The 20,220-nt window shown below is 50.5% G+C and overlaps 1 protein-coding gene and 13 non-coding genes across 15 annotated transcripts in view; 7 read left to right on the top strand and 7 right to left on the bottom strand.

Annotated features, from left to right (window-relative positions):
* Window positions 1-7,363, top strand: part of MCM3AP (minichromosome maintenance complex component 3 associated protein) — a 49,083-nt gene extending 41,720 nt beyond the window's left edge. For both annotated transcript variants that reach the window (XM_090045055.1, XM_090045053.1), the window contains exons 24-29: window positions 274-664; window positions 1,088-1,345; window positions 2,575-2,704; window positions 3,927-4,133; window positions 4,949-5,099; window positions 5,579-7,363. In XM_090045055.1, the coding sequence (XP_089901181.1) occupies window positions 274-664; window positions 1,088-1,345; window positions 2,575-2,704; window positions 3,927-4,133; window positions 4,949-5,099; window positions 5,579-5,737 (1,296 nt within the window). In that variant the 3' untranslated portion in view covers window positions 5,738-7,363. The remainder of the gene's footprint in view (window positions 1-273; window positions 665-1,087; window positions 1,346-2,574; window positions 2,705-3,926; window positions 4,134-4,948; window positions 5,100-5,578) is intronic.
* Window positions 7,364-8,627: 1,264 nt separating this feature from the next.
* TRNAL-CAG (transfer RNA leucine (anticodon CAG)) lies at window positions 8,628-8,710 on the bottom strand. The gene has a single exon. It is a non-coding gene; the product is annotated as a tRNA-Leu (tRNA).
* Window positions 8,711-9,320: 610 nt separating this feature from the next.
* Window positions 9,321-9,394, bottom strand: TRNAN-GUU (transfer RNA asparagine (anticodon GUU)). Its single transcript has one exon. It is a non-coding gene; the product is annotated as a tRNA-Asn (tRNA).
* An 882-nt stretch (window positions 9,395-10,276) lies between these two features.
* TRNAN-GUU (transfer RNA asparagine (anticodon GUU)) lies at window positions 10,277-10,350 on the bottom strand. The gene has a single exon. It is a non-coding gene; the product is annotated as a tRNA-Asn (tRNA).
* Window positions 10,351-12,194: 1,844 nt separating this feature from the next.
* On the bottom strand, window positions 12,195-12,277 carry TRNAL-CAG (transfer RNA leucine (anticodon CAG)). Its single transcript has one exon. It is a non-coding gene; the product is annotated as a tRNA-Leu (tRNA).
* Window positions 12,278-12,496: 219 nt separating this feature from the next.
* On the bottom strand, window positions 12,497-12,579 carry TRNAL-CAG (transfer RNA leucine (anticodon CAG)). Its single transcript has one exon. It is a non-coding gene; the product is annotated as a tRNA-Leu (tRNA).
* Window positions 12,580-12,798: 219 nt separating this feature from the next.
* Window positions 12,799-12,881, bottom strand: TRNAL-CAG (transfer RNA leucine (anticodon CAG)). Its single transcript has one exon. It is a non-coding gene; the product is annotated as a tRNA-Leu (tRNA).
* Window positions 12,882-13,798: 917 nt separating this feature from the next.
* On the bottom strand, window positions 13,799-13,872 carry TRNAN-GUU (transfer RNA asparagine (anticodon GUU)). Its single transcript has one exon. It is a non-coding gene; the product is annotated as a tRNA-Asn (tRNA).
* A 1,088-nt stretch (window positions 13,873-14,960) lies between these two features.
* Window positions 14,961-15,043, top strand: TRNAL-CAG (transfer RNA leucine (anticodon CAG)). Its single transcript has one exon. It is a non-coding gene; the product is annotated as a tRNA-Leu (tRNA).
* A 219-nt stretch (window positions 15,044-15,262) lies between these two features.
* On the top strand, window positions 15,263-15,355 carry TRNAL-CAG (transfer RNA leucine (anticodon CAG)). The gene has a single exon. It is a non-coding gene; the product is annotated as a tRNA-Leu (tRNA).
* Window positions 15,356-15,574: 219 nt separating this feature from the next.
* On the top strand, window positions 15,575-15,657 carry TRNAL-CAG (transfer RNA leucine (anticodon CAG)). The gene has a single exon. It is a non-coding gene; the product is annotated as a tRNA-Leu (tRNA).
* A 1,844-nt stretch (window positions 15,658-17,501) lies between these two features.
* On the top strand, window positions 17,502-17,575 carry TRNAN-GUU (transfer RNA asparagine (anticodon GUU)). The gene has a single exon. It is a non-coding gene; the product is annotated as a tRNA-Asn (tRNA).
* Window positions 17,576-18,457: 882 nt separating this feature from the next.
* On the top strand, window positions 18,458-18,531 carry TRNAN-GUU (transfer RNA asparagine (anticodon GUU)). The gene has a single exon. It is a non-coding gene; the product is annotated as a tRNA-Asn (tRNA).
* Window positions 18,532-19,141: 610 nt separating this feature from the next.
* Window positions 19,142-19,224, top strand: TRNAL-CAG (transfer RNA leucine (anticodon CAG)). The gene has a single exon. It is a non-coding gene; the product is annotated as a tRNA-Leu (tRNA).
* Window positions 19,225-20,220: the final 996 nt, after the last annotated feature.

Here is a 20,220-nt window from a genome sequence, read left to right as displayed (position 1 = left end):
GGATTTCATGTCAATGAGTACTTTTCATCTCTGAAACAAGGTAAGAAGTGCTTTAATGGGATTGTATTCAGGGGTATTGCCTAGAAGTAGAATAATTAGCATTGGTCCCAGGATTTAGGAATGTCGGGCTTCGTGCTGTGAGATTTGCTCATGTTATATAGCAGGGCCCTGTATACGAAATCATGTAGGCTGCAGGATTAAGACCTTAGTGTCATTGCTTATTTTGGAGGAAGGTTTCTGATGCTGACTCTGTTCCGTAAATGTTTGTTGTAGCTCTCTGAGGCTGTGCAGTGGCTAATTGCCCGGTGTCCCAGTTCCCTAGAACTCTGCAGCCAAACCCTTCTGCAGTACATTGAGGATGGTGTTAGCCATGAATTCAGCAAGCGCTTCTACCATGATCGGAGAGAGAGACGTTTGGCTGGCCTGTCCTCTCAGGAGCCTGGTGCCATCATTGATCTGTACAATAGTGTGCTGCAGTTTCTGGCTGGTGTGGCTTCCTCAGAACAGGTCTGTGACCTGTCCTGGCCTGTCACTGAATTTGTGGAACCTGGGGGCAACAAGCTGCTTCCTCATCTGCAATGGAACACAGCAGATCACCTGGCCTGGCTGAAGAAGGCAGTGCTTTCCTTCCAGATCCCATACATGGACCTTCCTCCTCTTGGTGGTACGTAGTTCATGTGAGGCAACATGACTGGCTTTAGAGTTGCTTCAATGTCAATATAAAAGCCCTTTTCCTTTAGCAATAAGTCTCTCCCTTTAGCTTTAAACATGTTTTGACCTTTGTATACTGAAGTCCTAACCATAGATCTGGAGGCCTCAGTCTGTAGCCTCAGTGAATGTTGTTCTTTGTCATAAAACTCCTGCATATTAAGACAATCAGAGATCCTTATTTATACTAGGCTGTTCCTGGAAGGGAAGAGTTTGTAGTAAATTAAAACAGAGGTGTAATGACAGAGATAAGGTTGAGGAGGCTTTCCCCACACCATGTGTGACCCTTGACTGTTGTTTCTCCTTGCCATTTTGCACACTGGGAGCTGTTATTCAGGGGAGATGAATCTAACCAGTTGCATGTAATGTTTTTGTTTAGCTCCCTGGCGACCTGTTTGCTCCATGATTTTTCAGTATGTGTCCCAGATTGCCAGTTGTCTCCAGACCCAACCAATAATCCAATCCCAAGTGGAAAATCTTCTGAGCAGAACTTACTGCAAGTGGAGTGGCAGGCTGTTTGCTAGCTCAGAAGAGGATGGCCCTTCAGTTGATGACATCCCTTGGGATGATATCCTGGCACTCTGCATTGATCATAAACTGAGAGACTGGAAACCTCCTAAGGTGCCAGTTGCACCAGGTACTAAATGTTTTGCAGTCAACTGGTCTTTGCCTTGTTACATGCTGCTCTCTTGTTTTGCTTAAAGAATTGTGACTTGTGTATTTGGTCCAGTATCATTAATACAGCAGATTGGCTGTGCTGTACATCATCTTCCTGCTGCTCTCTTCAGTGGGATGATTGTTTGCATTTTCTGTACCATTTCCTTTTGTCAATCAGAGGATATGTTCATTGTCCATATTGTTCATTCTGGGACCTCCAAACCCTAGAACTGTATATTCATTATTCTGTGTATTTATATATGCACACTTCATGCATATTGGTTGAGGTTTTAGGCAGGTATCTGAAGGCAGAATTTGGCCCCATGGCTGAAACTGCCAGGATCTGTTTTGTCCAACAGGTTGCTCCAAAGCTCTGCCTTAGAACTTTTACCAACAACTATCGTAACATAAGTCCCTGAACTCTGTCTCCCAGATGGGAGCACAATTGAGGTTGTGCTCTGAGAATTAATGATTGACATCTAGTGATATAGGCATATCTTCAGAATTACTGGGGATAGAGCAGAAAAGAGAGATTATCCAAAAAAATGGATATATAGGATAAAATAAGGGTAATTGTTAAATTACCCTTATCACAGTTGTTATGATTTGTGATGAAAATAGCTCTGAAAGATGTACAGACCATTGTAAATACAGCAGGCTTGAGAAGGTTGTTGATTTATTTTGAAGTGTGCACCTCAGTAAAGGCGTACTTATTCATCTCAAACAGATGAAAAACAAAGGTCTGAACTCTAGCGAGTGACTTGGTTTTGACAAGCTGTAAAACTAATTAATAACACCTCCTAAGAGAAGATTTGAGGTCCAGCTCCTCCAACCTGACCTTTTTTTAAAGAAAAATCAGAATAGGTTTCAATTTAGAATCTTCTTGTCTGAGAGGTGCCTTATATTTGATTTTGATGTAAAAGGATCAGTTGATGAAACAAGTATTGGCTCTTTGTTTATTGAGAAGTTGCGGGTATTGGGAGGCTAAAAGGAGGAGGATAAAGCAACACTTGACAACAATTTCCAGCAATCCAATGTAGTATTTGTGGGATATCAGATCAGTCCCCAAAGGTACATACACCTTTGCAATTTCAGTCCATTTAGCCATTTGCAATCTTAAATTGAAGACACAGTTTCCTTTTGTATATTTTTAATGTTCAGTTTGTCTTGATACTGATTGCTATATTGAACCTGATTTGATCTTTGTAGAAGCAGTGAGCAAAGATGGCCAGATCCATGTGTACTTCTTCAAGGAACATTTAAAAAACTTCACTGTCCCTTTTTCATGGGAACAAGCTACACTGCAAACGCTGAAGGAGATCCAGGAGGGCTGTGGAAGGTAAGGGTGGTGACTGTTTTCACTTTTTTTGTGCTCAATATGAATATATAATAAATTGCCCAGACAGCTTTGAGTAGTACTGAGCAAACTAAAAAATTGCACAGTACTTTCATGAAGCTCATAAACCAGACAGGTTTGATGCCATCTCTGCTCTTCATATTTCCATGACCAGTGCCTTCCTGGGAATGACCTGTTACAGCTCTATACTGGAAATGGGAAGAAAACTTGATAATTTTCTTCAAAGTTGCAGGTTTTTATTACGTTTTGTAAAAAAAATGGATTGGAGCATTTTAAATCTGTTATTAAACATGACATGAGTTTTGTGAAAGAACACCATTGTGGTAAAGGTACATTTGGATGTCAGACTTCCTTCTGGTGCATAGAATATGGAGGAAAATAATGTTAACTGAGGGGAATGGTGAAGAAATCAAGTAAAAGCAATAGCCTCAGTTCAGTGCTTTAACTGACATCCATAACATCCAATTATAAGGCCTGTTGCATGTTTATTACTGGTTAAGCTGGTCATATGGGGAAATTTTTAATGTCTTCTCAATCAAAACTCACTACAGGATTTTCTTTTCCTGTACCATAGGTACCTAATTCAGAAAAGTGGGTTGTTTCAGTAGACTGAGCCAGCAATATTCTGTTGCAGTTTATCAGTCTGGTTTTAAAATATGCTTCTTGTCAGATAAGTTATTTTTATTGATGTCAGTCATCTTGTAGCATCTGTGTTTACAAGAAGTCTCTGTCCAGTGTTTTTGGGATGGAGAGGGAAATGCTCCCGTGCAAGTAAATGTACACAAGGAGCAGATTGCTTGAGTGCAGTATAGAGCCTGGGTGGGGAGCAGGTAATATCTCTTTAGCAAAGCATGCCACTACCTTATTCTCCCCAGAAGGATGAAGCCAGTTGCTAGGTTGCTCTCAGTGGCCTGGCTGACACATAGCAGAGTAGCATGAACCATCTATCACCCTGGGAATCTTCTAGGTAAATTTCATCCCTCTGCTGGGGCCAGCACAAGCTCCCTGCCCCTCTTCAATCCCATAGTAGTTTTATTTGAAAGTTTCAGTGGCATTTAGGTGATGTGCAGCCCTTGAATTGAACCCTACGCCCTCTGGGAATTTTCCCCCAACAGATGTGGATATCTCCTTATTTCCAAACTTCCAGGAGGAACACACTAATTTCTGCCATTCGTCCTCCCTCTAAAATATTTGTCTTTTTCAGGTCAAGGACGAAGTCTCCTCGGTCATTTTCAAAACACTCTCCTGTCTCCCTGCCTACAACTGAACATGACATCAGCTTGAGCACACTGTCAGGCCAGGAACTGAGACTTCCTACCACAGCAGATCTAACACGCACATCCTCAGCCAAGGAGCTCCTCCCAGAGCATTTGTCTTCTCAACTGCAGCTGGAGAAAATTGAGAGCAAGAGGTAAGTGGCAAGAGCAGCAGCTAAGGCTCATTCCTTGTTGACTTAGTGCTGGTTCTGCAGTGGGTAGAGGTCTGTGAAGTCAGAAGGTTTCTGCTTTCTGCAGTGAGAAGCTGAGGCCAAGCAGATTTATGGAAAAGTGAAGGCTATTGTTGACAATTGAATTTCCTTTTTTCTTTAGATTTATGGTTGTAGTCTTCCCCTACCCCAGTCTAACAACAGCGATCCAGAAAGTTACTACAGGATTATCATCATAAGATTTGAGGAGTAGCTAGTGGCTGTCTGCAGATATTAGGGCCTTCAGCACTATAGCAATTGTAGACAGAGGAAAAGGAGAGGAAGTGTTTCCACAAGCTACTGGGTTATAGCACTGAGAACCAAATCATGGAGCTTCACCTGTGTAGCACATTGAAGCCAGGGTTTCCATCATTCTCTGTAATGTTAAGATTCTTCTCTCTGGATGTCACCTAATATTAGGTGCATTTGTTAGATTTGCTTTGAACAGCCTAATTTAGCTGAGAGCAAACTGAACACTTAGCAGTGCAATTGGGATTTAAGAGATGCAGTGAGGTTATGCTTTTCCTAAACCATGCTGTGCTCCCTGGGTCTTCCTTCTGTGCAGTGCAGGGGCAGAGTCTTAGTTTATTTACAGGGTCCAAAGACACTGTCTATCTGACTTACTTTCATTCCATTTTCTGTTACATATATTGCAATTCCATCAGCATAGGGAACATGTACTCTGTAGGGAAAAAATGTTCTCTGCTTACAAAGGCCAAGCTGGAATTTAAGTTGCACCATATGACCTTTCTTTCCCCTAGGTTTGAAGAACAGCTGCACCAGTGGTTAGCTGAAGACACTGGACAACTCACAGACTCCTTGTCTCTTCCCTTCTATCTCCCCCAGACGCTGGTTGCTACACCTCAGATTATCCATCCATTCATTAAAACTTCTACACCCTGTATCCCACAGGTAAAAAATGAACATCTGAAGTGTCTTATTGCTGGAAGTGTAGAGTGCTTTAGCTCTGTATCTTGTGCCAAGAATGAATAATACACTTATCTGCTGAACATGCTAGGGAATTAATATAATTGTTTAATGTTACAATTGTCCAAGTATATCTGAATTTGGGAATTTTTTGCTGAGAGAATCTTTGCTTTCCTGGTAATTTCCTTTCTAAGAAATAAACTCCGTCTCTGATGAGCTAGGGCTCACATTTGCCTATTTCCCTATTTTTACAAGCTTAATTGCGTATATTTATACACTCTCAGATCCAAATTCTTGGCAGGAGCACAAAGGGGATTTGGGAGTTGAGTACATTGGTTATACCCTACCATCTGAGCTGGGAAGCACAAAGGAAGAAGAGGGCTTTAACAGGCCCTCCAAGGGACTAAAGTCATGTCCCTTGGATAGTAATTCTTTAACAGTATTTTCTTTTTCCTTCTGACCAGGCTGGGAATCAGGTGGAGGATAAGAAGACAGCGGAGGAGATCGGAACTTCTCTATCAGACAAACTAAAACACTTGCAAAGATTGATTAGAGCTAACAAGGAGGAGCAGATTGCCTGTGAGCTTCACTTCTCTGCTGTGTTAGACATGATAGATATTTGACCAGGGCTGAAACCATGATGTGGAGCAAAAGATCTCACAGAAGAGCCTGGGCTATACACATGTAAACCACAGGGGTCTGCTCTCCTCTATTCTAGACATCCTAGAACAAATATTTGACCAGGAAAGTTCTAGCATGTCACCTTCTCCCATAGACAAAAGAGTGATTTCTCAGTCCTTGCCTAAGCAGCATAGCTTTGTCCTTGAGTTCACATTTGGTATTTAGCTGGTATTCTGAAGTTCTTGGACTCATTTGCAGAAAACTGCCATGTGTTACCCAGTTCCTAGGCTGTGGGTCACAGCTGGCAGAAATTGAGGTAGTGGCTGAAAGGAGAACAAGAAAATATTTCAAGTTGGTAGAATGAGAGTGTTTTAATGAAGTGACATTTGGCTGTGTGATTTCAGTGAAAAAACAGTGTCATGAGGTGGGTTGCTCATAAATTCAGTAAAGGGTCCTAGCAAGAAGAGAACAATTTGACTCCAAACTGAACGATGTAACTAGAAGTTTGTAGACATTTGAGCAGCTTTGCTGGTGGTGATGGGTTGTAGAATGTATTGTTGTTTTTATTCAGTTACAGTTATGCTACGCTTGACGCAACATACTTGGGCACAAATCTTGATGCCCTGTTTGAGAAATATTTGATGCATTTTCATTCTCAGGAAGCCATAATATTCTTTCACTGTTTTGTCCCTGAATAACACCCCCTAAGGTAGCTGAAGGGATTTTGTACTGTTTGGTCTAAATTCTGTTATATTGACAATGTATGGCACTGAAAATAAGCTGATCTAATGTGTGGAAAGAAGTGCTGCTAGAAAGCAAATGTGTGCTGTTTTATTTTAAAATAACAGTGGCCTTGGAGATTTTCTTTTAGAGCAGCTGTTGCTGGGGGGGCACTTAATTTTTAATAAGCTACTTACATTGAAAGTTGATTATTTTGGAATGAATATAATACTGGCTACACAGAAATCATGTTCAAATGATTTTGTGGCTGGACTTTTCTAACGGAAACTACCCCCCTCCCCCCCATTAAAAATCACATTCTCAGACTGGTCTTGCTTAGTTCTCCTGAGCATTGTTCCTGGCAAGTTTGGTAGTCTACGCTTTTTTTTTCCTTCCTCACCAATCAGAAATCTGTTGTCTCCTTTTAACGTTTTATTTAAAATTCTCACTAGTTTCCCAAGGTTTTTACTTTCTTTCCCCAAGCCCCACATTTTACACTTTTTTGTTTTAACGTTAAAGCTTTTGTCCTGAAAAAACGCATACTAATTATTTAAGTTAAACATAAAAGGACTGCTGACAAAAGTGGGACTTGAAACTAGAAAAAAAACTGAAGGGGAGGTTATGCTTGAAGGCTGTTTCTTCTAGTAAATCTTCAGAAAACTATCAGAATAGAAATTACTTTTGGTTATTTTTTAAAATGACCAAAAAATAAAATTAACAATTCCTTATGTTATATTGTTTCCAAAATGTTTTGCTCCAAGTGTTGCTGATGCACTGTGTTTACACAGAATAAGTGTAATGGAAGTCTGTAAATAGAATAATGAAAGCCTTGAAATATTTTGAGATCATGCTTTAGTTGTGTACAAAGGCTAATGTAAACTTTTTGTATCTAATAAAATGTGGCTTGACTAGCATTCTCAGTTTTTTATCAATACATTAAAATGGGCACACAATCACAATATCAGTGTGTATGGGGGGTGGGAGGCAGGAATTATTTCTGTTTCAGCTCTGGTCAATTGACTTCTCTATTCTGCACCCCCTGTGGAGGCTGCCATCTGAGCTAGGATAGCTCACAACATAACACAATCTTCTCCTGAGGATCCAGTACTCAGGGGCTGATCTGGGTGGTATTTCTTGTATATATTTGATACACAAAGATCCAGATGCCTTCCTAGTAACTTGAGTTTGCTCTTGCCTTACAGTTAGTTCCAGGTAGGGAGCCGCTCTAGGTGCGGGGTCCTGGCTGAGCCTGGAAGGAGGTGGGAAATGCCTGTCATCCCTAGAGGTTAGAGCAAAGGGGCTGATGGCTGCAGCTCTGTGACTCCATTCCCAGGTGGGTCTGCCTCCAGGGCCAGTGGCAGCCATTCCATAGTTTCATAGTAGGTAGAGTTGGAACAGCCCGGCACACCCCCTCTCCTCGGCGTCCCCCGCCCAAGCTCCGACCTGCAGGAGCCGGGAACGGGGGACAATGGCACCAGCGAGGAAGGGGAGCAGGAGGGCGGATCCTGTGAGCGGGACCCGAGCCCACCCCCCAGGGGAGGCGTGAAGCTGAGGGCTGGACGGCCGAGCTCGAAGCTTCACACAGACGCGGGGAGGGAGAGGGCGAGTCCTGATTGGCTGAAGGATTCACCTGCAACAATGCCCTCCGCCAGTCAGGAGCCGGGACAGCTCTTTGCCCCCCCCAAGGAACGCGACACCTGCCCTCCCGGGGCCCCCGTGGGTGGAATTGGCAGGCCGGTCAGCCAATAGAAAAGAGCCCGGCAGAGACAGTCGCCGCCGCGGGCAGACAAGGGACTCGAAGCCATACCACCGGGCCTGGAGCTTTACACCGGTGCCTCGGACCGCTCGGCCACTTCAGTGCGCCGGTGCTACCGGACCGCACGGACCCTGCAGTTGCGGCCATTGAGCACAGCGGCGCACGGCGATCCCTGATCGCAGGAGCGCAGCCCTTATGGCCGAGGTGTGCTCTGGTCAGCCTGAATTCGGCGATGGGATGCGAACTGCGGCCGGTAACACTGCCAAGAGGGTCTTCCTCCAGGTTTCTCCCATCTCCGGGAGCTGCGGGAAAAGACCAACTTTTCACAGCACAAGATTGCAAGAAGCCGGGTGCGATGAGCAGACCCTCCCGCGTGGGGCCGCGGTTCTGCTGCGGGGGCGAAAATGGCAGGGCGCTGTCAGGAGTGGGATTCGAACCCACGCCTCCAGGGGAGACTGCGACCTGAACGCAGCGCCTTAGACCGCTCGGCCATCCTGACTCCCACTGCCTCTCTCGCCGACCTGCCTAATGTCCGTCCTCCGAGGAGCCCTCCTTTCCCCGCGACCCCCGGCAACGGCAGCTCCCCTCGCGGCTCCTCTAACCACGCCTTAAGAGACACCGCCTTAAACAGCTCCTTGCCCCTCTCGTCGGTTGCGGGCCACCCACGCTACATCGCTCCAACCGTTCAGTCCCTCCTTCGATTTAGCCTTAGCATTCCGCTTTATTCTGAATGCTTTACGTCTCCGCACGGGTGGACTTACACGCCCGGAGAAGGGCCTGCGATCCGCCACCTGCACAAATCCCCGCCCCGCGCTCCGTTTGCGAGCCATCCCGCCCTCCCCAGCAGACCCCGGGCCCCGCGGCAGTGGCACGAGCCGCCCTGGCTGCAGTGACAGCGGCGCCCGCCCTGCTCTGAATCGTGCTGCCCGCCCGCGCCTCCTCTCACCGCCAGCGCCCCCTGCCGGGGGCGGCGCCTGTCCGTGGGCCGCAATGGGCTGGCTTCGGTGTTTTCAAAGGCGAGAGCACCGCCGGGAACCCGGGAAAAGGAGCGAAAACCCGACGGAGAGTACCGCGTTGCTCCGCACCCCCGGCCCTCGGAACACCGCCCACGTCTCCGGGTGGGCTCGAACCACCAACCTTCCGGTTAACAGCCGAACGCGCTAACCCATTGCGCCACAGAGACGTGGAGGGGCTTCGCCGCAGGGCGGAGGTGGGTGGCCCGCACCATTCGAGCTCTTGTAGGTCAAAACTTCTGACTTGTACTGTGTCCAGAAACCTACTGGGAGCCAGTGACACGCTGGAGCACTGTATTTCTGGGCTCATGGTGACCCTGACCCTCAGAAAGTGGACCGCCATGTTTTGCACCAGCTGCAGCTTCTGGACAGGTTTCAAGGAAAGCCCAACCTAGAGCAGCGGCACATGGCAGTAATCTAGCCTAGAGGTTGTAAAGGCATGGATAATCGTGGCCAGACCTAAATCTGAAAGGAAGACTTGCTGCCTTCTCACTAGGTGGAGTTGGTTAAAGGCACTCCTAGCCACAGCCACCACCTGCAGATCCGGGTGCAGCAGGGTATCTCGGGGCACTCCAGGCACCAGCACATGCCCCTGGGATGGGTTGGTGTCTTCAGGTGTTAACCCAAGGGTCGTGGTTTAAGCCCACCTGGGGACAGGCCGCTCCTGTGCAGAAAAAGCTCCAGTGTCTTTAATAGGGGAAAAGACCTCGAATCAGGCTCTTTTGTTCCCCGCCCTCCTGCGTGTCCCGCTGCCCAGCTACAGGTCCAGGGGAGGGGATGGCAGTGCCAAACCAGCCGGGGCAGCGGGGGGCTGGCGGGGAGGTGTGCGTGCAAAGGGGGAGCTGTCTGCGTAACCACGTGCTGTGCCCCCTGCCCCAGTCCTTCTCATCACCCTGCTTCATGATTCCCTGCCCCAGGGGATTCAAACGTCTGTCATGCGAGCAGCCGAGGAAGCAAGAGACAGGGGAACAAACAGATAAAAGAGCTGAAATCCAAGCAAGAGATTACTTCTCAACCTTGACTCTTTTAAGAGCATCATACAGCAAGTGCTGCGTCTCTGGGTGGGCTCGAACCACCAACCTTTCGGTTAACAGCCGAACGCGCTAACCCATTGCGCCACAGAGACACGCAAAAGAGCTTCTCCCCTTTCCTAGTCACCTCCGCCCCCCACCCTTTTATGTAAAATCAGTCCAGGGTTCTGCATGGCCTCCTGGCACTTCAACACAAACAAAGCAAGCTTCGTCATTAAGCAAACCCAACAGAAGACTGTAATAACAATGAGGAGGAGGAGAATAGAAGCAGAGACCATGCCTCTGCAAACTAAACAGGTCCGAATACCTGCAGGAGTCTGAAATGAAGAAAACCAGTGGGAATGTCTGGAAGCTGGTGGTCTGGTTGTCTTCTCTTCTTTAAAGCCTGATCCTTGCAAACGGTACATGTTCTCACTGTCCTCACCTACCATATCACGAGCACCATTGTAAAACAGGTGCACTTGCTCAAATTTAGAAGACTCAGTTGCTTGAATATTAAGGCTCTTTAGAAGTTGCTAAAAATGAGTTCGGAGATGCTGTATATTTCACAGTAGAGTGATGACTCTGCATAGTTACCGTGATGAAACGCATGAGTGATTTAACGTTCGTAGGCAATATCACCGCTCTTCTCGACTAACTGAATTAAAAGCTTCAAGGCCATGGGAAGTTTGCTTCAATTCTTTGTGACCATGCTAAGCCCTCCGAAAGAAAATTAAAACTGCTACACAAATGACTGCCTGAAGGCAGCGCTGATCACTCGGCAACACACCAAGTGATCTTGGACCAAGAATCCCCTGCTCTGGCAGTTCTGCCTCCCGGAAAGCATTTCCATCTCATTCAGTGTTTGCAGGGAAATTCAACTGCTGATTTTGGGCATTTACATCTTTCAAGCGAGCACTGGCTATTTTTCAAAGTCCATTTCCATATGACCCAGAAAGTGCTACAGCAGGCACGCACTTACAACTGATCGACTTGCAAGAGCGCACACAAGCTGAAGCATTTTACTGTGGACGTAAGCTGGCTGAGTTTAATTAAGGCCTCTCCCCTAGAACTGCCCCTGCAGTGTTTAAGGATGAACAATGCCAGGCTTCTCTATTCAGGGCCACATGCCCATGTGAAGAAGCCTTCTCAGCAATGACTATGAACGAGTCTAAGGTCAGATCCAGGTTGACAGATGATCGTATTAACATGGAGGTTAAAGGCTGAAGACTGAAAGTGTGAGAGAGGAAAAACCCTGGTCGGACCCAGTTCCCTCTCCCTTCAGCATCTGCCATTGTGGCAAGATGCACTGCCCCAGTGATGCACCATGCCCAGCTCCTCCAGGCAGCTGAGTGGGGCCACCCCCACTCCCATTTAATCTCGCTTCGCCTGAGCTGGAAGGGAGACCACAGCTTGTATGCTGCTGCCTGCCTTGGGCCTCATTCAGCAAGGGAAGGGAGCTGCTCCCTGGGGAGAGAAGTACCTGGGATTCTTCTGCAGGAGCCGCTAGAGAACTGCTGTCGTGTTGCACTGGTGGGCTCCTGTTTGTGGTGGTGTAGGTCTGTCCCACTGCAGGCCCACAGCTCCCCCCTGACTGGCACCTCACAAGGGATTTTTAGCCCATTTTTTTTTTAATTTCATGTCTCATGTCTCAGGACACATTAGCCAAAGCAGTTCCGAATTCTATCAACTGAGCACCATTCAGTTGTTCATGTCCGTGCGGCACTACCACCAGCAAGTATCCTTTTTCCCAGACTCTTCAGATACACCCAAATCCATGGCAAGCATTATATGTGAAGGCCCCAAGCGGGGGACTGGCAGGGAGGTGCTCATGCAAGGGGAGAGCTGTCTGCATGCCCACAGGGCATCACCTTCCCCTCCCCCCATCACTCTGGTTCATGATTTCCTGCCCCAGGGAAGTCAAATGTCTGTCATCCCAGCTGGGAAAATGGCAGGGCGCTGTCAGGAGTGGGATTCGAACCCACGCCTCCAGGGGAGACTGCGACCTGAACGCAGCGCCTTAGACCGCTCGGCCATCCTGACTCCCGCTGTAACACTTACAGTGGACCGTCCCTTGCAGCTAGGAAAAAGGGGCTGAAGAAGAGTTTTTCACTCTGTTCTCTACGGATGCCCTATGGATGCCCACGGGGCATCACCTTCCCCTCCCCCCATGCTGTAATCCTTCTCATCACTCTGGTTCATGATTTCCTGCCCCAGGGAAGTCAAATGTCTGTCATCCCAGCTGGGAAAATGGCAGGGCGCTGTCAGGAGTGGGATTCGAACCCACGCCTCCAGGGGAGACTGCGACCTGAACGCAGCGCCTTAGACCGCTCGGCCATCCTGACTCCCGCTGTAACACTTACAGTGGACCGCCCCTTGCAGCTAGGAAAAAGGGGCTGAAGAAGAGCTTTTCACTCTGTTCTCTACGGATGCCCTATGGATGCCCACGGGGCATCACCTTCCCCTCCCCCCATGCTGTAATCCTTCTCATCACTCTGGTTCATGATTTCCTGCCCCAGGGAAGTCAAATGTCTGTCATCCCAGCTGGGAAAATGGCAGGGCGCTGTCAGGAGTGGGATTCGAACCCACGCCTCCAGGGGAGACTGCGACCTGAACGCAGCGCCTTAGACCGCTCGGCCATCCTGACTCCCGCTGTAACACTTACAGTGGACCGCCCCTTGCAGCTAGGAAAAAGGGGTTGAAGAAGAGTTTTTCACTCTGTTCTCTATGGGAATTGTCCAGCCTCACCTACTTCCTTATTTTGATTACAAGAATGTTGTGAGAGGCTGTCTCAAAAGCCTTGCTAAAGTCAAGGTATTAAAGAGCAACGTAACTGTCAGCAGTGGTCTTTAAACTCACCCCTCCAGAGGAAACTGCAATCTCAACACAGTAGTGCTCTTTCATGCTGACACTAAAGGTCCTGATCACTAAATCACACAGCTACTTGGTTTAGTCAGCTGGGGAAAATCTTGTTCTTTCATTCAGAATTTAAAAAATTTTACATAAAAGGGGGGGGGGGGAGGAGGAGGGGGCGGTGGCGGTGACATCGCTCCAACCGTTCAGTCCCTCCTTCGATTTAGCCTTAGCATTCCGCTTTATTCTGAATGCTTTACGTCTCCGCACGGGTGGACTTACACGCCCGGAGAAGGGCCTGCGATCCGCCACCTGCACAAATCCCCGCCCCGCGCTCCGTTTGCGAGCCATCGCGCCCTCCCCAGCAGACCCCGGGCCCCGCGGCAGTGGCACGAGCCGCCCTGGCTGCAGTGACAGCGGCGCCCTCCCTGCTCTGAATCGTGCGGCCCGCCCGCGCCTCCTCTCACCGCCAGCGCCCCCTGCCGGGGGCGGCGCCTGTCCGTGGGCCGCAATGCGCTGGCTCTCCAGCGGCAAGTCGGGGCCGGGCCGCTCCTTCGCGCCAGGCGCTGTGGTGTTTTCAAAGGTGAGAACCCGCTGGGTCCTGGCAGGGAGGTCGCTGCGGCTCCCCCGTCTGCGCCGCGGGAAAAGGAGCGAAAACCGCAGGTGGAATGCCACATTGCTCGGCACCCCTGGTCCTTGGAAAAGCAGCCTCGTCCCTGGGTGGGCTCGAACCACCAACCTTTCGGTTAACAGCCGAACGCGCTAACCCATTGCGCCACAGAGACACGCAAAAAGCCTTCTGCCTTTTCCTGGTCACCGCCACCGCCCCCTTTAATGTAAAATTAGTTCAGGGTTCTGCATGGCCTCTTGGCACTTCAACACAAACAAAGCAAGCTTCGTCATTAAGCAAACCCAACAGAAGACCGATGGCCACTGTAGTAACAATGAGGAGGAGGAGAAAGAAGCAGAGACCATGCCTCTGCAAACTAAACAGGTCCGAATACCTGCAGGAGTCTGAAATGAAGAAAACCAGTGGGAATGTCTGGAAGCTGGCCCTGCATGTTCTCACCTTCCTCCACTTCTCTCTCTGGTCCCCCTTGACACTAATGCGCAGTGACTATAAGCTCAATGATGTGGGGGAGGGGAATCAACTGGAATCCTCTAAGTTTGGCAGGGCTCTTCAGGGTCCCGGAACACAGGCTTTTGGTGTGCCAAGGAGAGATACCCACTTCATTTTGTTTGCATCAAATGGATTGCACACTGCTTTTGACCTGTCTACAACCCCTGAGTCGCCTTTTAGAAGGCCTTTTTAGAAGTCTCAGAAACTCAGCTTGGAGATGCTGTATATTTCACAGCAGTGTGATGGCTGTGCATAGGTACAGCAATGGAATCCTTTTTTTTCTTTGGATCTAAGGTGCTGTGTTCAGGTCGCAGTCTTCCCTGGAGGCGTGGGTTTGAATCCCACTCCTGACAGCGCCCTGCCATTTTCCCAGCTGGGATGACAGACATTTGACTTCATGTCAATTTTTTAAATTCTGAATGAAAGAACAAGATTTTCCCCAGCTGACTAAACCAAGTAGCTGTGTGATTTAGTGATCAGGACCTTTAGTGTCAGCATGAAAGAGCACTACTGTGTTGAGATTGCAGTTTCCTCTGGAGGGGTGAGTTTAAAGACCACTGCTGACAGTTACGTTGCTCTTTAATACCTTGACTTTAGCAAGGCTTTTGAGACAGCCTCTCACAACATTCTTGTAATCAAAATAAGGAAGTAGGTGAGGCTGGACAATTCCCATAGAGAACAGAGTGAAAAACTCTTCTTCAACCCCTTTTTCCTAGCTGCAAGGGGCGGTCCACTGTAAGTGTTACAGCGGGAGTCAGGATGGCCGAGCGGTCTAAGGCGCTGCGTTCAGGTCGCAGTCTCCCCTGGAGGCGTGGGTTCGAATCCCACTCCTGACAGCGCCCTGCCATTTTCCCAGCTGGGATGACAGACATTTGACTTCCCTGGGGCAGGAAATCATGAACCAGAGTGATGAGAAGGATTACAGCATGGGGGGAGGGGAAGGTGATGCCCCGTGGGCATCCATAGGGCATCCGTAGAGAACAGAGTGAAAAGCTCTTCTTCAGCCCCTTTTTCCTAGCTGCAAGGGGCGGTCCACTGTAAGTGTTACAGCGGGAGTCAGGATGGCCGAGCGGTCTAAGGCGCTGCGTTCAGGTCGCAGTCTCCCCTGGAGGCATGGGTTCGAATGGGTTCGAATCCCACTCCTGACAGCGCCCTGCCATTTTCCCAGCTGGGATGACAGACATTTGACTTCCCTGGGGCAGGAAATCATGAACCAGAGTGATGAGAAGGATTACAGCATGGGGGGAGGGGAAGGTGATGCCCCGTGGGCATCCATAGGGCATCCGTAGAGAACAGAGTGAAAAACTCTTCTTCAGCCCCTTTTTCCTAGCTGCAAGGGACGGTCCACTGTAAGTGTTACAGCGGGAGTCAGGATGGCCGAGCGGTCTAAGGCGCTGCGTTCAGGTCGCAGTCTCCCCTGGAGGCGTGGGTTCGAATCCCACTCCTGACAGCGCCCTGCCATTTTCCCAGCTGGGATGACAGACATTTGACTTCCCTGGGGCAGGAAATCATGAACCAGAGTGATGGGGGGAGGGGAAGGTGATGCCCTGTGGGCATGCAGACAGCTCTCCCCTTGCATGAGCACCTCCCTGCCAGTCCCCCGCTTGGGGCCTTCACATATAATGCTTGCCATGGATTTGGGTGTATCTGAAGAGTCTGGGAAAAAGGATACTTGCTGGTGGTAGTGCCGCACGGACATGAACAACTGAATGGTGCTCAGTTGATAGAATTCGGAACTGCTTTGGCTAATGTGTCCTGAGACATGAGACATGAAATTAAAAAAAAAATGGGCTAAAAATCCCTTGTGAGGTGCCAGTCAGGGGGGAGCTGTGGGCCTGCAGTGGGACAGACCTACACCACCACAAACAGGAGCCCACCAGTGCAACACGACAGCAGTTCTCTAGCGGCTCCTGCAGAAGAATCCCAGGTACTTCTCTCCCCAGGGAGCAGCTCCCTTCCCTTGCTGAATGAGGCCCAAGGCAGGCAGCAGCATACAAGCTGTGGTCTCCCTTCCAGCTCAGGCGAAGCGAGATTAAATGGGAGTGGGGGTGGCCCCACTCAGCTGCCTGGAGGAGCTGGGCATGGTGCATCACTGGGGCAGTGCATCTTGCCACAATGGCAGATGCTGAAGGGAGAGGGAACTGGGTCCGACCAGGGTTTTTCCTCTCTCACACTTTCAGTCTTCAGCCTTTAACCTCCATGTTAATACGATCATCTGTCAACCTGGATCTGACCTTAGACTCGTTCATAGTCATTGCTGAGAAGGCTTCTTCACATGGGCATGTGGCCCTGAATAGAGAAGCCTGGCATTGTTCATCCTTAAACACTGCAGGGGCAGTTCTAGGGGAGAGGCCTTAATTAAACTCAGCCAGCTTACGTCCACAGTAAAATGCTTCAGCTTGTGTGCGCTCTTGCAAGTCGATCAGTTGTAAGTGCGTGCCTGCTGTAGCACTTTCTGGGTCATATGGAAATGGACTTTGAAAAATAGCCAGTGCTCGCTTGAAAGATGTAAATGCCCAAAATCAGCAGTTGAATTTCCCTGCAAACACTGAATGAGATGGAAATGCTTTCCGGGAGGCAGAACTGCCAGAGCAGGGGATTCTTGGTCCAAGATCACTTGGTGTGTTGCCGAGTGATCAGCGCTGCCTTCAGGCAGTCATTTGTGTAGCAGTTTTAATTTTCTTTCGGAGGGCTTAGCATGGTCACAAAGAATTGAAGCAAACTTCCCATGGCCTTGAAGCTTTTAATTCAGTTAGTCGAGAAGAGCGGTGATATTGCCTACGAACGTTAAATCACTCATGCGTTTCATCACGGTAACTATGCAGAGTCATCACTCTACTGTGAAATATACAGCATCTCCGAACTCATTTTTAGCAACTTCTAAAGAGCCTTAATATTCAAGCAACTGAGTCTTCTAAATTTGAGCAAGTGCACCTGTTTTACAATGGTGCTCGTGATATGGTAGGTGAGGACAGTGAGAACATGTACCGTTTGCAAGGATCAGGCTTTAAAGAAGAGAAGACAACCAGACCACCAGCTTCCAGACATTCCCACTGGTTTTCTTCATTTCAGACTCCTGCAGGTATTCGGACCTGTTTAGTTTGCAGAGGCATGGTCTCTGCTTCTATTCTCCTCCTCCTCATTGTTATTACAGTCTTCTGTTGGGTTTGCTTAATGACGAAGCTTGCTTTGTTTGTGTTGAAGTGCCAGGAGGCCATGCAGAACCCTGGACTGATTTTACATAAAAGGGTGGGGGGCGGAGGTGACTAGGAAAGGGGAGAAGCTCTTTTGCGTGTCTCTGTGGCGCAATGGGTTAGCGCGTTCGGCTGTTAACCGAAAGGTTGGTGGTTCGAGCCCACCCAGAGACGCAGCACTTGCTGTATGATGCTCTTAAAAGAGTCAAGGTTGAGAAGTAATCTCTTGCTTGGATTTCAGCTCTTTTATCTGTTTGTTCCCCTGTCTCTTGCTTCCTCGGCTGCTCGCATGACAGACGTTTGAATCCCCTGGGGCAGGGAATCATGAAGCAGGGTGATGAGAAGGACTGGGGCAGGGGGCACAGCACGTGGTTACGCAGACAGCTCCCCCTTTGCACGCACACCTCCCCGCCAGCCCCCCGCTGCCCCGGCTGGTTTGGCACTGCCATCCCCTCCCCTGGACCTGTAGCTGGGCAGCGGGACACGCAGGAGGGCGGGGAACAAAAGAGCCTGATTCGAGGTCTTTTCCCCTATTAAAGACACTGGAGCTTTTTCTGCACAGGAGCGGCCTGTCCCCAGGTGGGCTTAAACCACGACCCTTGGGTTAACACCTGAAGACACCAACCCATCCCAGGGGCATGTGCTGGTGCCTGGAGTGCCCCGAGATACCCTGCTGCACCCGGATCTGCAGGTGGTGGCTGTGGCTAGGAGTGCCTTTAACCAACTCCACCTAGTGAGAAGGCAGCAAGTCTTCCTTTCAGATTTAGGTCTGGCCACGATTATCCATGCCTTTACAACCTCTAGGCTAGATTACTGCCATGTGCCGCTGCTCTAGGTTGGGCTTTCCTTGAAACCTGTCCAGAAGCTGCAGCTGGTGCAAAACATGGCGGTCCACTTTCTGAGGGTCAGGGTCACCATGAGCCCAGAAATACAGTGCTCCAGCGTGTCACTGGCTCCCAGTAGGTTTCTGGACACAGTACAAGTCAGAAGTTTTGACCTACAAGAGCTCGAATGGTGCGGGCCACCCACCTCCGCCCTGCGGCGAAGCCCCTCCACGTCTCTGTGGCGCAATGGGTTAGCGCGTTCGGCTGTTAACCGGAAGGTTGGTGGTTCGAGCCCACCCGGAGACGTGGGCGGTGTTCCGAGGGCCGGGGGTGCGGAGCAACGCGGTACTCTCCGTCGGGTTTTCGCTCCTTTTCCCGGGTTCCCGGCGGTGCTCTCGCCTTTGAAAACACCGAAGCCAGCCCATTGCGGCCCACGGACAGGCGCCGCCCCCGGCAGGGGGCGCTGGCGGTGAGAGGAGGCGCGGGCGGGCCGCACGATTCAGAGCAGGGCGGGCGCCGCTGTCACTGCAGCCAGGGCGGCTCGTGCCACTGCCGCGGGGCCCGGGGTCTGCTGGGGAGGGCGGGATGGCTCGCAAACGGAGCGCGGGGCGGGGATTTGTGCAGGTGGCGGATCGCAGGCCCTTCTCCGGGCGTGTAAGTCCACCCGTGCGGAGACGTAAAGCATTCAGAATAAAGCGGAATGCTAAGGCTAAATCGAAGGAGGGACTGAACGGTTGGAGCGATGTAGCGTGGGTGGCCCGCAACCGACGAGAGGGGCAAGGAGCTGTTTAAGGCGGTGTCTCTTAAGGCGTGGTTAGAGGAGCCGCGAGGGGAGCTGCCGTTGCCGGGGGTCGCGGGGAAAGGAGGGCTCCTCGGAGGACGGACATTAGGCAGGTCGGCGAGAGAGGCAGTGGGAGTCAGGATGGCCGAGCGGTCTAAGGCGCTGCGTTCAGGTCGCAGTCTCCCCTGGAGGCGTGGGTTCGAATCCCACTCCTGACAGCGCCCTGCCATTTTCGCCCCCGCAGCAGAACCGCGGCCCCACGCGGGAGGGTCTGCTCATCGCACCCGGCTTCTTGCAATCTTGTGCTGTGAAAAGTTGGTCTTTTCCCGCAGCTCCCGGAGATGGGAGAAACCTGGAGGAAGACCCTCTTGGCAGTGTTACCGGCCGCAGTTCGCATCCCATCGCCGAATTCAGGCTGACCAGAGCACACCTCGGCCATAAGGGCTGCGCTCCTGCGATCAGGGATCGCCGTGCGCCGCTGTGCTCAATGGCCGCAACTGCAGGGTCCGTGCGGTCCGGTAGCACCGGCGCACTGAAGTGGCCGAGCGGTCCGAGGCACCGGTGTAAAGCTCCAGGCCCGGTGGTATGGCTTCGAGTCCCTTGTCTGCCCGCGGCGGCGACTGTCTCTGCCGGGCTCTTTTCTATTGGCTGACCGGCCTGCCAATTCCACCCACGGGGGCCCCGGGAGGGCAGGTGTCGCGTTCCTTGGGGGGGGCAAAGAGCTGTCCCGGCTCCTGACTGGCGGAGGGCATTGTTGCAGGTGAATCCTTCAGCCAATCAGGACTCGCCCTCTCCCTCCCCGCGTCTGTGTGAAGCTTCGAGCTCGGCCGTCCAGCCCTCAGCTTCACGCCTCCCCTGGGGGGTGGGCTCGGGTCCCGCTCACAGGATCCGCCCTCCTGCTCCCCTTCCTCGCTGGTGCCATTGTCCCCCGTTCCCGGCTCCTGCAGGTCGGAGCTTGGGCGGGGGACGCCGAGGAGAGGGGGTGTGCCGGGCTGTTCCGCGCACAGCCCTGACCTGCGGAGTACGGGGGACATTTGCCGCTTTCATCTTTCACACGGATCCTCCCCCAAAGCAATTCCACGTGCCCCAGCTACACAACGAAGTCCGGAACAATTTCTTTCCTCCTGCTGTCCCTCCGCGCCCGCACCTCTCCCCGCGGGAAACAGACATCCTGTCTTGTCACAACCCCTTTTCGCCACCAGCGCTTTTCTTTA

The sequence above is a fragment of the Crocodylus siamensis genome, chromosome 4 (assembly GCF_052110815.1).
Source record: "Crocodylus siamensis isolate JL-2025a chromosome 4, ASM5211081v1, whole genome shotgun sequence".
Lineage (NCBI taxonomy): Eukaryota > Metazoa > Chordata > Crocodylia > Crocodylidae > Crocodylus > Crocodylus siamensis.
This window is presented reverse-complemented; position numbering and strand designations above follow the sequence as displayed.